The sequence below is a fragment of the Lycium barbarum genome, chromosome 3, assembly GCF_019175385.1.
Source record: "Lycium barbarum isolate Lr01 chromosome 3, ASM1917538v2, whole genome shotgun sequence".
Classification (NCBI taxonomy): Eukaryota; Viridiplantae; Streptophyta; class Magnoliopsida; order Solanales; family Solanaceae; genus Lycium; species Lycium barbarum.
In genome coordinates this window covers 120,418,192-120,431,487 of record NC_083339.1, presented here as the reverse complement: position 1 = coordinate 120,431,487, position 13,296 = coordinate 120,418,192, and the positions used below count along the sequence as shown (strand labels likewise).

Sequence of the window (13,296 nt, the reverse complement as noted above, 5' to 3'; positions counted from 1 at the left end):
TGCAATTATAATATTGTTGGTATTCCTAGAAGTACTTGTAAAGCGGATGTTATAGATTTGTATAAAAAATATAGATTTTATTTGCGCCATGTATTTAATTCTTTAAGAAGTATTTTTTTCCCATCCCAACTTTATTTATATTGGGTTCTCTTTTAAATCCTTGCTTAAAAGTGTCTTATACTAGAGCATTGGTTGGTCAAATTTATACATTTTTAGAAATTGAAGAGGGAGTTCAACCATCTTTAGCTGAAGCCGAACTCGCTATTGATGACGAGTTTAGAAAAGTTTTTACTTATTATTCTAATTTAAAAGAACATGCTACACCCGTTGCTCCACACCTTACTACTCCTCAAAGTAGCAAAAAGGGCTTGTCGCATTTAAAAGTTTTACATTCACAGTCAACTCCTTCTTGTAGTGCAAACTTTGATGAATATAACTTTTATTTAATGCAGCCAAATGTGGATATCAAGGAACTAGATGAGTTGGACGTCTTAGCATGGTGGAAGAAATACAAGACAAGTCATCCGTTACTCTCAAGAATGGCTCGAGATATCCTTACGGTTCAAGTATCAACCGTGGCTTCGGAGAGTGCATTTAGCCAAGGAAGATAACAAATTGGAGACCATAGACACTCATTATCCGGCTTTAGTTTGCAAGTACTAGTGTGCATTCGCAATTGGATTAGATCGGAGCGACGCAACCAAAACTTAGAAGCGGAGGAAGGCGAAGAGGAAGAGATTGAAGATTTGATAGCAAGTGGACCGGACCAAATGGAAAACTTTGAAGATATCTCCATGGCCGAATATGATATGGGGGAAATTAACCAAATGATTGAGAATTTGTGATTTTATTATTCTATTATTTCTTTGCAACTCATGTATTATTTGCAAGTTAAAAAAAACTACAACTTGCAAATAAATGTTATCCAAAAAAGAATAAAATATATGGCTCATTGAGCTTTCTTCTATTTACTTGTGTTCATATTTTTACTTATATTAAGTTAAGAATATACCTAAAATGTACTAAGAATATACTTATAATATACATCTACTTAAATTAAAAACTAGAAAGTTATATACTTGAAAAATAACTAAAATATACTAAGAATATACTTATAATATATAGTATACATATAACTTAAACATATATATATATATATATATATATATATATATATATATAACCTAAGTATATTGATATATATAAGTATATTCTTACTATATTTTAGGTATATGTAGTATAACTTAAGCATATAACTTAATATATATATATATATATATATATATATATATATATATATATATATATATATATATATAATCTAAGTATATTGATATATATAAGTATATTCTTACTATATTTTAGGTATATGTAGTATAACTTAAGCATATAACTTAATATATATATATATACACACGCATATGCTGTATTGCCGACTTGTTGTTAGCCTGTTAGTCAGTAAATATATAAACTTTACTTATAAACTTATATAACATATGTAAATATACCTACAATATAGTAATAAATACTATAATATATATATATAGAGTATACAAAAAATAATAATAAAAAAGAGGTTTTGGACATGTTTGAACCGGACCGGTTCCGGTTTCGGGTTTTTAACCGGTAAACCGGAAACCGGAAACCGGTGGCCGGTTTCGGTTTTTTAACCGGAAACCAGTGGCCGGTTCCATTTTTTTAACCGAAAACCGGCATGTTTGTTAACCGGTTACCGGTCCGGTCCGATTCAAACTGGTTAATAGGTTTACTCACCACATAATTATTTGGTTGCGTAATCTTAGGCTGATAATACATCGGCTGATTATCATATATCATAGTAAATTCAAAAGTTTATTTATTTTTTATTACGTAATAACTGTGTAATTCTCAAATAATTTCATATGAATTTTCAAAGGCACCCTAAATGTTTAGTTACAACAAGAGCATGCATTAATAGTTTAATCACAACCATTATAAGTTTAGTGAATTAGGTATTACTTTCAAATATTTTAATGGTCCTGCTGCAATATATTCCAAAGAAAGAAATACACAAGTACTTAATGGACATTATTCTCCTTTCCCCCATAAAAATTTTAAGGATTTGGAAATGATGTGGCGGTGTACTAATTAAGTCATTGACTTAATCAAATCTTACTTAATAAAGGAGACATGTAAATTTTGCTGACTTGGCAAGACACAATTGGCGAAGATTCGTTGTTTGCCATGTCAAATGTGGGTATACAACATATCTTGGTGGCCAAGTTCTGCTGTTTTTACCTTCCTTTTTTTAACAGTTCTTAGCTGGCCAAGTTGAAAAGGTAAAAATTTATAACTTCAGATAATTCCCACGTAAGGTAAAAATATAAAAAATTCCTTGCTGTCTCTTGTCCATATGTATTTTTGTTTATTTTTAATCTTTTTTGTAAATGAAATACTTTAATAACTATTGGTAAAATACTTACCAACATCAAAACGTTTGTGCGAAATACATATCAACATCACATATTAAAGTACTAATACGGTAATAGTAGTATCATTTAATCATAATTAAATATTAAAAACTATTATATAAAATTCATTCAACGATTTGTTACAGCCTGTATCTAATTCTAAGTAGTGAGTTTATAAGCAATTCAATAATAAAAGGTTTAAAAAAGAAATAATGGTAAAAGTGTAACCAACAGTTAGTAAGTTCTAGAATAAGTACTTATTAAACAGTGTAACAATAAATCCCGTTTCTTACGATAAAAGAGGGTCAAACTTCCATTTTTCTATATATAATATGCATGGGGGCCTGTTAACTATCATTACTCCTCGTCTAAGCTAAAGAAATTAAAAAAACAAAAAATCCTCTCTACAAAAAAAAAAAGAAAAAGAAAAATACAGTGTGGGTAAAGGATCATCAGTCTTGTAACAAAGCTGATGAAGGCAAAATTCTTAATGGATTTTGGATAACCAAAATCCTCTATTTCGTATGCAAAAAATATTCAACTTTTGGTTTGATTTCTCTTTTTTTACTGGTAAGAAATTCACATTTTCGCTATTATTTTTTCTATAGTTAATTAAACCTTAGTTCTTGTGATGGATTACTGTTGGCACTTAGGGTTTTGCTTAAAATTTACCTCTATTTTTATGTCTCTGCTCTGATGTGCCTAATTATTGGCTATTCAGGGCTTATAGTTAATGCTGTTAATTTTAGTACCAATTTTTGAGTGGTAAAGTCTTGGGTGTTCAAACTAATGTATGATTGTGGTTTTGTTGACTGATTATCAACATGTTTGTTTGGAATAATAATCCTGTGTTTAATCTGATGAGCAAAATTTGAAAGTCCTGAATATCAAAAGAAATGTAGCCCTATATAATAAATTAGAAAAGAAGAAGAAAGGGAAATCCTTCTCATGGATCCAAATGAGTTTCTCATAAACACATTTCATAACTGGCAAACTGAAAACCGTAGAATAAACGCATATAATATAAATGAACAGCCATAAGGTTTAAATAGTTGATGTTATCATGATGGTGTTTTGAGAAATTGCTAAGAGTTGGTGAGCTGATGTCTGATTTGGTTCTGAGTTGGACCTTAGTTCTAGTGCTGATTTACTATTTGACACTTTGGGTTTGCTGCAGTACCTTCAATTCCACGTCTCTGCTCTTGCTATTCCCAATTCTTGACTTATTGAGGCCATACTTGTTTAAATCTCCAACTGCAGCTGGTAATTTTAGCCGCAACTTGTGAGCTTCCAAGGTCTTAGCATTTTAAACTATATTTATTTGTGGTTTTTTTTAATTTTTGACTGGTTAATGAAGTATGATGGCTCACGATTATTGATCATATCCTAACTCTGATGAGTAAAATTTGACTTGTAGGGAAAGAAGTCCTTACCTTTTAGGGAACAATGTCTATTGCTACTGTTGCACTTAGTCCTGTGTATGAGGATAATTTGAATTTAGCAAGCTGTTTGTCAGGCCAACATGGTTCCTGGTTGAATGATTCAATCTTGATCTTTTTGACCGTGGGTGGGTCTGTAATTCCCTTGCGTGTTAAGGAGTCTGACTCTATTGCTTCTGTGAAATTTAGAATCCAGACATCCAAAGGTTTCTTCGTAAAGAAACAGAAGCTTGTCTTTGATGGCAAGGAGTTGGCTCGGAACAATTCCTGTGTGAGGGACTATGGGGTTGCTGATGGTAACATTTTGCATTTGGTTCTTCGTCTGTCTGATTTACAAGCAATTACTGTTAGGACAGTGTGTGGTCAGGAGTTTGAGTTCCATGTCGATAGAAAGAGGAATGTTGGTTATGTGAAACAGCAGATTGCAAAGAAGGAGAAAGGTTTTCGTGATCTTAGGGAACAGGAACTAATACTTGATGGTGAGGAACTAGAAGATAAGAGGCTGATAAATGATATTTGTAAAAGCAATGATGCTGTGCTTCACTTGCTGGTGCGTAAATCAGCTAAAGTACAGACTAAAGCCGTGCAAAATGATTTTGAAGTTTCAATTGTAGCATCAGCACCAGATGAGAATGGGGCTGATGCAGTAGAGAAGCTCCAAGAGAGGTTTCAGGTTGTTGCGCTCAATACTGTGCCTAAAAGTTTTATTTTGGAACCATTGATTGTTAACCCTAAGATCACACTATCGCCAGTGGTTAAGCAGCTGATTGGTAGCACTTTTGATGGGATAGCGAGGGGTCACCAACCAATTAGGTCTTCCGAGGGATCAGGGGGTGCTTATATCATGCTAGATTCATGTGGTCAGAATTATGTCTCTGTTTTTAAACCAATAGATGAGGAGCCTATGGCTGTGAATAATCCCCGCGGTCTGCCATTGTCAGTAGATGGTGAGGGGTTGAAGAAGGGCACACGTGTAGGAGAGGGGGCATTAAGGGAGGTTGCTGCATATATTTTGGATCATCCCAAGTCGGGACCTCGCTCAACTTGCAGTGATGAGAAGGGATTTGCCGGGGTTCCTCCTACAATTATGGTCAAGTGTCTCCATACCGGTTTCAATTATGCACAAGGTTGTGAATATTCATCCAAGAGTCTTAAGATTGGGTCGCTGCAGATGTTCATGAAAAACTGTGGAAGTTGTGAGGATATGGGTCCTCGTGCTTTTCCTGTTGATGATGTACACAGGATTTCGGTACTGGACATAAGGTTGGCCAATGTAGATAGGCATGCTGGAAACATTTTAGTTCAGAAAGATGAAAAGGATGGTGGGGTTGTGCTTATTCCAATTGATCATGGCTACTGCTTGCCTGAAAATGTAAGTGTCTCAACTCAGCATCCTATAATATACCAAATAGAAGCACATATTAATCCTGGATTGCATATTCTGCTGTGTGTAAAACTTTTTTATCTTACGGAAATTTGGTAAAGTGGAATATGTTTTGGTTGTTGTAAATGTCCTGGCTTCTGAATATCTTTATCCAAAGATGATATCGGTGTTAATTAACTTCTCTGCTGATTCCCTTTACTGGGTCTCTATTCCCTGCTATGCATCACCTTGCTCGTTCGCTCTAGATCACGGTACACTAGGTGTTGATTCAGTTGTAATAATTACAGTTTGCTTGAGGGCCTGCTGATATAGGTTTTGCGGTCTGTTGGCAAACATCTATGCAAGAATTCTATTTCAATATGTCTAATAATCTTGAGAACACCAAAACTGATAAAATTGTTCTTGAAAACAGCACCAAATGTGGTGGGGTGAAGAATTGGCTGTAATTGTGGGTACTGTTTTCTTCCTTCCTATGCTTCGTGTGTTATTTACCAGTTTGTGGAATGTGATTGCTTTAATCAAGAAAACTTCTGTATGCCCTGATTTTTCTTTTCTGGTAGTGGTTTCGCTCTCATAGTTGACCCCTCTCCTTTTGCCTTTTCTAATGAAGTTCGAAGATTGTACTTTTGATTGGCTTTACTGGCCTCAAGCGCAACAACCTTATTCTGCTGAGACGATTGCTTACATAAACTCTCTTGATGCCGAGAAAGACATTGAACTTCTGAAGTTTCACGGTTGGACCATATCACTGGCGTGTGCACGTGTACTTCGTATCTCTACTATGCTTCTGAAAAAAGGTGCAGAGAGAGGGCTCACACCTTATGCAATTGGAAGAATCATGTGCAGGGAAACACTAAAGAAGGAGTCTATCATTGAGGAGATCGTCGAAGAAGCTGAAGAGGGTGTGCTTCCAGGAACAAGTGAGGCAGCTTTCTTGCAGTCTGTTTCGCTGATCATGGATCGACACCTTGATGACCTGATTAAGTAAGATGTATGAAGATGTAGATTTTGTGCATATGTTAATATTTTACTTGGTTAAAGCTAAACTCTGGGGAAGATAGGTGGTGAATGACCAATATGCTCCTTGTACCTTGACAGACGGAGTTATTTTGATTATGGATGTCAATGTGGTGTTCATACAATTTCCAGCCTACATATAATGGCCTCTAACTTTGAATGTTCAGGTTTTGCTTATTGTGAAAATATAACTTGATAAATATATCCTACTATAGCTTTGCTGGACTCTATACTATCCACATATGGAATTGAACTTGCAGTCTACTCACCACTCATGATATGTTGAATAAATTTCGACATCATGAGTTGGAAGATATTTTAATGCACCTTTTCTTTTCCCTCTCTCTGTTACCTGCAAAAAATAGAGATAGGCATGATGGATCTGGGAAAGTAGATGTGGAGTGGCACATCTTTTTTTTGGGTCCACTTCATAAAAAAGAACAGTAAAGCAGTCGACTAGCTTTTGCACCTAATTTAAACTTAACTGAGTAGACACTAGACAGGGGCTTCAACTAGTGTTGAGTATTTATTTTAGAGACTGGATTTCGATACTCACAGCTGTCATTTTACCCATTTCATTGTTGCCTAAGTTACCAAACGAATCAATCTCTCCTACTCTCTTTATTCTATGCCTTTGGACCCAAAAAAGTTTGGCCCTTTCCTTTCAGAATGCCAGAGCACCAACACCATAAGTTGGTTTTTGTTTTGCTGTCATTAGGGGTGTACAAAGCAAACCGATAAACAACATCAAATCGATAATTCGAATCAAATCGAGAAAAAAATCTGGCTAGTGATTTGGTTTGACTTGGTTTGATTTTAAAAAGAAAAACCCGAACACTATTGGTTTGGTTTGATTTTAACTATAAAAAACTCAAACTGAATCAAACAACCCAACTTTACATTTATAAAACTTCAAACATATTTTATACATAAAAATATTTATTTAAAATGTAATTTATAATGTTTCTTGTCTTTTAACATATTATCTCAAGTTTGAAATTAGAATTTTGAATGATCCAATAAGTTTTATAGCCTAATGATATTAGTAACTCAAATAAAACTCAACAAAAATCAAATCAATACTACTTAAAAAAAAAAGCAATTCATATCTAACACTGGGATGACAATAATGTTAATATTTATTCTTTATTTTATATTAGTTTAGAAAGTGAAAATACATAACTTGATTTTATTTTTTTCTTTAATATCTAGTCATGTAATTAATACTTATTAGCCGTGCTTATTTTAGCATGACTTAGTACTTTTAGATTATGATCATTTTCTACATGCCTTATAAATTAGCCGTATTTATTGTAGCATGACTTAGTACTTTTAGATTATGATCATTTTATTATGCAATTTCATTAAATTTTTTCGTTGAATATTTTAGTACAATTTCATCTCTCATCTCACGTATTGTGTTATTTTTTGAATAAATATCTTAATTAGATTGTCGTTTCTTATTAGGACTAAAGAAATATTTGAAGTACAAGTTATATGTCTTGTACGGACACTTTACCGAAAAAACCCCGAAAAACTCGAGCAACCCGAAAAAATCGAGAAACCCGACTTTTGTTGGTTTGGTCTTTAAAAAACCCAAACCAATCCGGTCCATGTACACTCCTAGCTGTCAGCATCACATTCGTATCTAGGAGTTGATTGAAGTTCTACAATCATCGTACATTAGGGAACTTTTTTTACTGAGAGCCCGTTTGGATTGGCTTATAAGTTGCTTATAAGCTGTTTTCAGTTTTTTTGACTGTTTGACTGACCAGCTTAAAGTCATTTTGTGCTTAAAATAAACTCAAAAAAATAATTAAGCCCGTTTGCCTTAACTTATCTAAAGCAACTTATAAGCTGAAAACTGCTTATAAGTCAAAAAAATAAGTTAGAATACCCAACTTATTTTTTTTAGCTTATAAGCTGCTTAAAATAAGTCTATCCAAACAGACTCTAAGCCTCTAGTAGCTTTACAGACATCTGAACAGGTACAAATGCATCTATGCATTTTTAACCGTTTTGACTATGAACAAGATTTATTTTAATTAAGTGTTTGTTTATCAAACCTATCCATTATTTCAACTTTAAACTAGAAATAAAATTTGATGTTTCAAAAACAAATTTTTGGAGTTTTTCAACTTCTCACTCACAAAACTTCAATTATTTTTTTTCATATCCAGATACAACTTCAACTTGCAATTTTTTTTTTTTAGACTTAACTTCGAATACTTTTTTTTTTTCTTTTCAAATCTTAACCAAATCAGGTTCAAATTCCTACGTACACCTACGGAGAGGGCATCCAATGGAAGCCTTACATTTATCAAAGGGGAAAAGAATGTGGAAGCACATCCACAAAAAGTCACCGTCATTCCATCAATTTAAAAACTCAATCAATTGAATCTAATTCGTAATGTAGAACTGGCACTTTTTCAATTGGACCAATAACTTTTTGCTAGTATGTTCTAATTACAACAAAAAAGAAATTACAACAATTTATCATTCTATAAAAGAGGTATCTATAGAATGTATGCGAACTTGTTCTTTAGCCAGTTCAGCAACAGGGCAAATTGCAACTTAACGGCTTATAAATTCTTGCACTTTGAAATTAAATACTAATGGGACACACTTATTTATATACCTACTGCAAAAACCATAAATCTCCATTCTGTAGGAGGTTTGATATGCCTTCCTTTAAGTATTCAGCCCTGCCAAGAAAGACACCCCTGTTGAAGGCAACCAAGATGATCCATAAATAAACTTTGCTACGGTGAACTTGCTGGCCTCCTCCACGGACTTGATGACCCGATAACCCGGCCAAGTAACCCGTTGTCCTAGACCCGCTCCTGGCCCAAAGTTCATGTACTCGCCATAATACAATGTGTCCAACGCAAAATCACCGTTCCACTCAAGCCAACCACGCGGGTGTATATGATCACCCATGTTAGATAACATGTAGACTGTTCGCGCGTACATCTTCCATGGTCGACCTAGATATGTCGGGAAGCTTCCTTTGGACGGCTCGAGGTCAGATGCTGCTGCGATTTTGCAAGCATGGATTGAAATGCCAGTGTTTTGGTTAGGATCTTTCCTGTTTTGGGCAGTGATGGTGTTCTTTTGATTGGCCATGGGTTTACGGGCATAGATGTTGCAGTTTTGGAGGACCACTGCTGCATTTCCAAAAATGAAATCTACTGTCCCATAAATATCACAATCGCGATAGAATTGGCGCTGCGAGTGCACGTAGAGGGTGTCTTGGTATCCTACAATGTTGCAGCGAAAGACCACAGCGTGATCACCTCCGATACGAAGGGCTACTGCTTGATGGTTGCTTGGTCCAGCATAGTTCTCAAATGTAATATCCCTTGCAATAAAACCAGCTCCTGTTGCCGCTGCATGTTCATTAATAAATTCAATAAATTTCTTTGAAATAGCATGTTGTATACTTATAATTAACTCAGTATAACATAACACTGTATTTATTCCATTTTCTACTTCTTCTTCCAGCATCACAGCCCAAGAGCTAATAAATAGCCCGCTGTGCGAGCCTCCCACTGGGGCCCTCACCAAAAGCAAGTGAAACCCCATTCCTCTTTCCTTTTTTCTCCCCGTGTCGCCACCAAACATACCACATCTATGGTAGATGTTAGAAGTGTACAAATAACTAAGTTGTTCACAAAGGTGATCTTAAGAGAATCAAAGGACATAGGCAACGCGTCATTACTCCACCTGCTCCTACAATAACATTTCCTCTTTTAATTGTGGCCACCAAATTAGTTAGGTCATATCGCTGTCCCTAATACTGGCCTGAAGCCAATCAATCATGCAATGGATTAAGGTATAAGAAAACTCGTCTTGACACGAGTCACTGCTCGACGAACACCCATTACTATACACCTAAATATGCCTAGTCAGAGGCGGATTCAAGTTTTTACCATTGAACACAAAGTGTAATTTTTCGACACAAATCCGAATTAGTCGAGGCCAAATGCGGATACCTGATAATTGACACCCAAAAAAAAAAAAAAAGCGGTGGGGCCACATCAAAGACTTAAAAAGTGCGAGGAGCTAAGCTAGGAGACTTCATTAAGGAATTCAATGACATTGCATTTTCCATCACATGCTCTGCATAGCTAGTATCGCCGCCCATGCCCACGCATTTTTCGATGTAATTCCCGTGACACCAAGAATAAACAAGTGGAGCCAAAGATAAATATATTAGTGTTTTTAATATATTTATATTAAATAATCGATTAATGTTTATCATAAAATTACAACAACTTGATTGTGTAAATATCTTTTATGCAGAAACTTAAACTCGAGATTTCGGAAGGTGAAGATTTTACCAAAAGAGGCAGTGTGGAATGTTGTAAGGCTTTGCGATACACTTTTTCTTCCGGTAATCACCGTCTTCCCCTTCCCGTCTCCAATGAACATCACGTTCATTTTCTTCCTCCCTACCTTCAAATTTTTTTCTTCATACCTGTCATTTATTTAACAGTAATAATAAACCGTCAAAATGATTAAAACAATGAAGTCAAATTACTTAATGATTACGACAAAAAAGATTGAAAACCTACTCCGATAAGTTACTGCGAGAATGCCACGTAAGTGAAACAAAGAAAGATCGAAAAGGATCAGATACGATATCAATAAGTGAATCAAAAAGTTTTTTCGCTTTTCCAACTAGTTGTCCCAAAAGGATACTCCTCAAAGTTGAAATTAAAAAGTTTTTAAAAGAATTAAAAAGAAAAGTAATATAGATAAATTGAAATTAACCCGTACTCCTTCCGTTTTAATTTATATAATTTTTTTTTAATTTGTGTCAAAAAGAATAACATCCTTCTATATTATAGCTACACAAAATATACGTGTCTCATTTTACACCATAAGTGCATTAGTTTTCTCTTATTTTTTTAAACCTTGTGTCCAGTTAAATAGATTCACATAAATTGAAATGGAGGGAGTAATAATTTGGATTTTACCTTCCTGCCTTCACGTAAATTATGGTCCGTCTGCTACTCTTTTCCGGCACTTTCTTTATCGCTTCAGCTATCGTTTTCACCGTTCCGCTACCGTCTTTAGCCACAATTATATCAGCTTGAATTCCGGACACTGATTTATTCATCAACATTCTATCCCTCCTAGCCATCCATTTCGGAAACTCATCATGATGTTTCTCAAATTCCATCAATCTACGCCGTCGATTCTGTATCGGAACCCCCGAAAAATCATCATCACCGTTCGCAGCAGCGTAAATAGCTAACGCATTACTCACCAATTCAGACAAGTCCTTAAGGTTCTCACTCATCTGATCCTTAACGTTCCCAGTAACATCACCAAACCCGTCAGTGCACGTGTCCTGATTCGTCATCGCAGCGCTCAGCCACGTCATCACGTCCTCAGGGGACCCCGTCGGTGCATCCCCGGGAAAAACAGAAGTTAATGAATGAGAAAGAAGATCTACAGATTCTGCTAGTAATTCCAGGCAATCATCGTACGCTGATCTTATTTTTGTGTTCATTTGAAGGTTATTAATATCTGAAGCCGTGTAAAGTGCTTTACCGAAGCGTTGTAGAGTCAAATTAACTGAAATGTGTACGAGGTCACTGTCTGAAGCCGAATTAGCTCCAGGGTAATTAATCAGGGAGTTAAGACAGAGAGATGGATATAAAGTGTGACTACAGGTACGTGCCATAGCTTGACTTGGTTTATCTATTTTGTTTCCGGCTTTGTGTCGAATAGCAACCAAAATCACAACGGAAATTAGAGAAGCAATTAGAAGAAGAGTGGCAAAAATTATGAGGAGTTTAAGTTTTGAGCTTCGGGGATTATTGGGAATTGCCTCCCTGCCGGAGGTTTCTCCGGGGTCCCGTTTACCTAGCCGGCCATAGCCCATTTTAGGAATGAATCAGCTTAGTTCAATGCAGTTGCTTAAGTTATGGAGAGGGTAGTGAATGTCAGTGGAAAAATGAAGTTATTGACTAGAAGAGAGTGTGAGGGAGAATGGAAGAATTTGTGAGTATATATTGGGCGGTGGAAGAGTAGGGTAATTATAGAAGAAAAGTAGTGGTTGGTGTGAAGTCGATGTCTTAAGGGAGAAGAGACTTAGTTAGCTGGCTTCGACTTAAGTCTGATTAAGTAGTGATTAGTGAACTGAGCATAGTCATAGTCAGCAGAAGAATTTAGAGCAAATCATACGCTAGATGGATCAGATTCTTTCATTATTAATCAAATGTTTCGGTTCGAGCTTTGAAAATAATACCTATATTAAATTTTATACGGTGAAAACAATTTAATCGTGCCATAAATATTGAAGTTCAGATGAGTTTTTCTAAGAAAGGAAGAATAAGAATTGGGAGTAAGGATCTAGCTACTTCTTAATTAGCTTTAACCACTCGTTTTCTTTGTCAATTTTGTAGATCAGATTAGCGCTAAGAATGACGAATAGCAAGTTGTAGTATACTTTTTTGCTTTTCTAAGGAAGAAACTTTCTAGTGGAGTTAAGTTACTTCATTGGGAATCCTTGGTTAACTAATCCATAGACCACATTGGTTGATTTAGAAGTATAATTATTGGTAATAGACTTTTTGGCCTTTATTATGACTTTTGAGGATGGGGAAGTGGGAACAAATACAGTTAAGATTGTATTACTTTTTGTATGTATATATAATTATGTAATAGCATGCCTACTTAATCTTAAGAATGATTAAAAAATGCCATTTAGACTTTCAATAATGGATTGGAGATTAAGACCAAAATGATTCCCTATTTCTTTGCAAGTTTTACAGATTTGAGATCCCCAGTGCAAAGTATGGGGAGTATAAGGAAACGAATGTACTTGACAAAAGTACGATGAGTAATTGATCATCGATTAGAAATTCCTCCAACCAAATCCATCTTTCTTTGGTTCACACTTTAGAATGGCAATTTCAGTATTCAAGGAGTTGGGATTCAGCTATAGACTTTATAGTACTCGAACTTTTCCATTTATATGACATACTGTAAT

At 35.2% G+C, this 13,296-nt stretch overlaps 2 protein-coding genes across 4 annotated transcripts; one reads left to right on the top strand and one right to left on the bottom strand.

Moving 5' to 3' along the window:
- The first annotated feature begins 2,798 nt into the window (after positions 1-2,798).
- Positions 2,799-6,520, top strand: LOC132632077 (phosphatidylinositol 4-kinase gamma 3-like). 3 transcript variants are annotated; one of them, XM_060347879.1, is made up of 4 exons: positions 2,799-3,020; positions 3,628-3,713; positions 3,868-5,261; positions 5,884-6,520. In XM_060347879.1, the coding sequence occupies exons 3-4, from the start codon at positions 3,897-3,899 to the stop codon at positions 6,259-6,261; spliced, it is 1,743 nt and encodes a 580-aa protein (XP_060203862.1). In that variant the 5' UTR covers positions 2,799-3,020; positions 3,628-3,713; positions 3,868-3,896; the 3' UTR covers positions 6,262-6,520. The 3 variants fall into 3 exon arrangements, with proteins under 3 accessions (XP_060203862.1, XP_060203861.1, XP_060203860.1); XM_060347878.1 differs by having other exon boundaries at positions 3,628-3,745; XM_060347877.1 differs by lacking the exon at positions 3,628-3,713.
- A 2,178-nt stretch (positions 6,521-8,698) lies between these two features.
- Positions 8,699-12,388, bottom strand: LOC132632076 (probable pectinesterase/pectinesterase inhibitor 61). Its single transcript, XM_060347875.1, has 3 exons — positions 11,273-12,388; positions 10,634-10,770; positions 8,699-9,679 (listed from the first exon to the last, which is right to left on the bottom strand). Exons 1-3 carry the CDS (start codon positions 12,184-12,186, stop codon positions 8,982-8,984), a joined length of 1,749 nt encoding a protein of 582 aa, XP_060203858.1. The 5' UTR covers positions 12,187-12,388; the 3' UTR covers positions 8,699-8,981.
- Positions 12,389-13,296: the final 908 nt, after the last annotated feature.

What these genes read in the sequence shown, in the direction of transcription:
- LOC132632077 (XM_060347877.1), top strand. Translation starts at nt 3,897, where the DNA reads ATGTCTATTGCTACTGTTGCACTTAGTCCTGTGTATGAGGATAATTTG. An exon ending in GCTACTGCTTGCCTGAAAAT is followed by an intron (nt 5,262 to 5,883) that starts GTAAGTGTCTCA and finishes TTTCTAATGAAG; the next exon opens with TTCGAAGATTGTACTTTTGA.
- LOC132632076 (XM_060347875.1), bottom strand. Translation starts at nt 12,186, where the DNA reads ATGGGCTATGGCCGGCTAGGTAAACGGGACCCCGGAGAAACCTCCGGC. An exon ending in ATTTACGTGAAGGCAGGAAG is followed by an intron (nt 10,771 to 11,272) that starts GTAAAATCCAAA and finishes AATAAATGACAG; the next exon opens with GTATGAAGAAAAAAATTTGA. An exon ending in ATTCCACACTGCCTCTTTTG is followed by an intron (nt 9,680 to 10,633) that starts GTAAAATCTTCA and finishes ATGAACATGCAG; the next exon opens with CGGCAACAGGAGCTGGTTTT.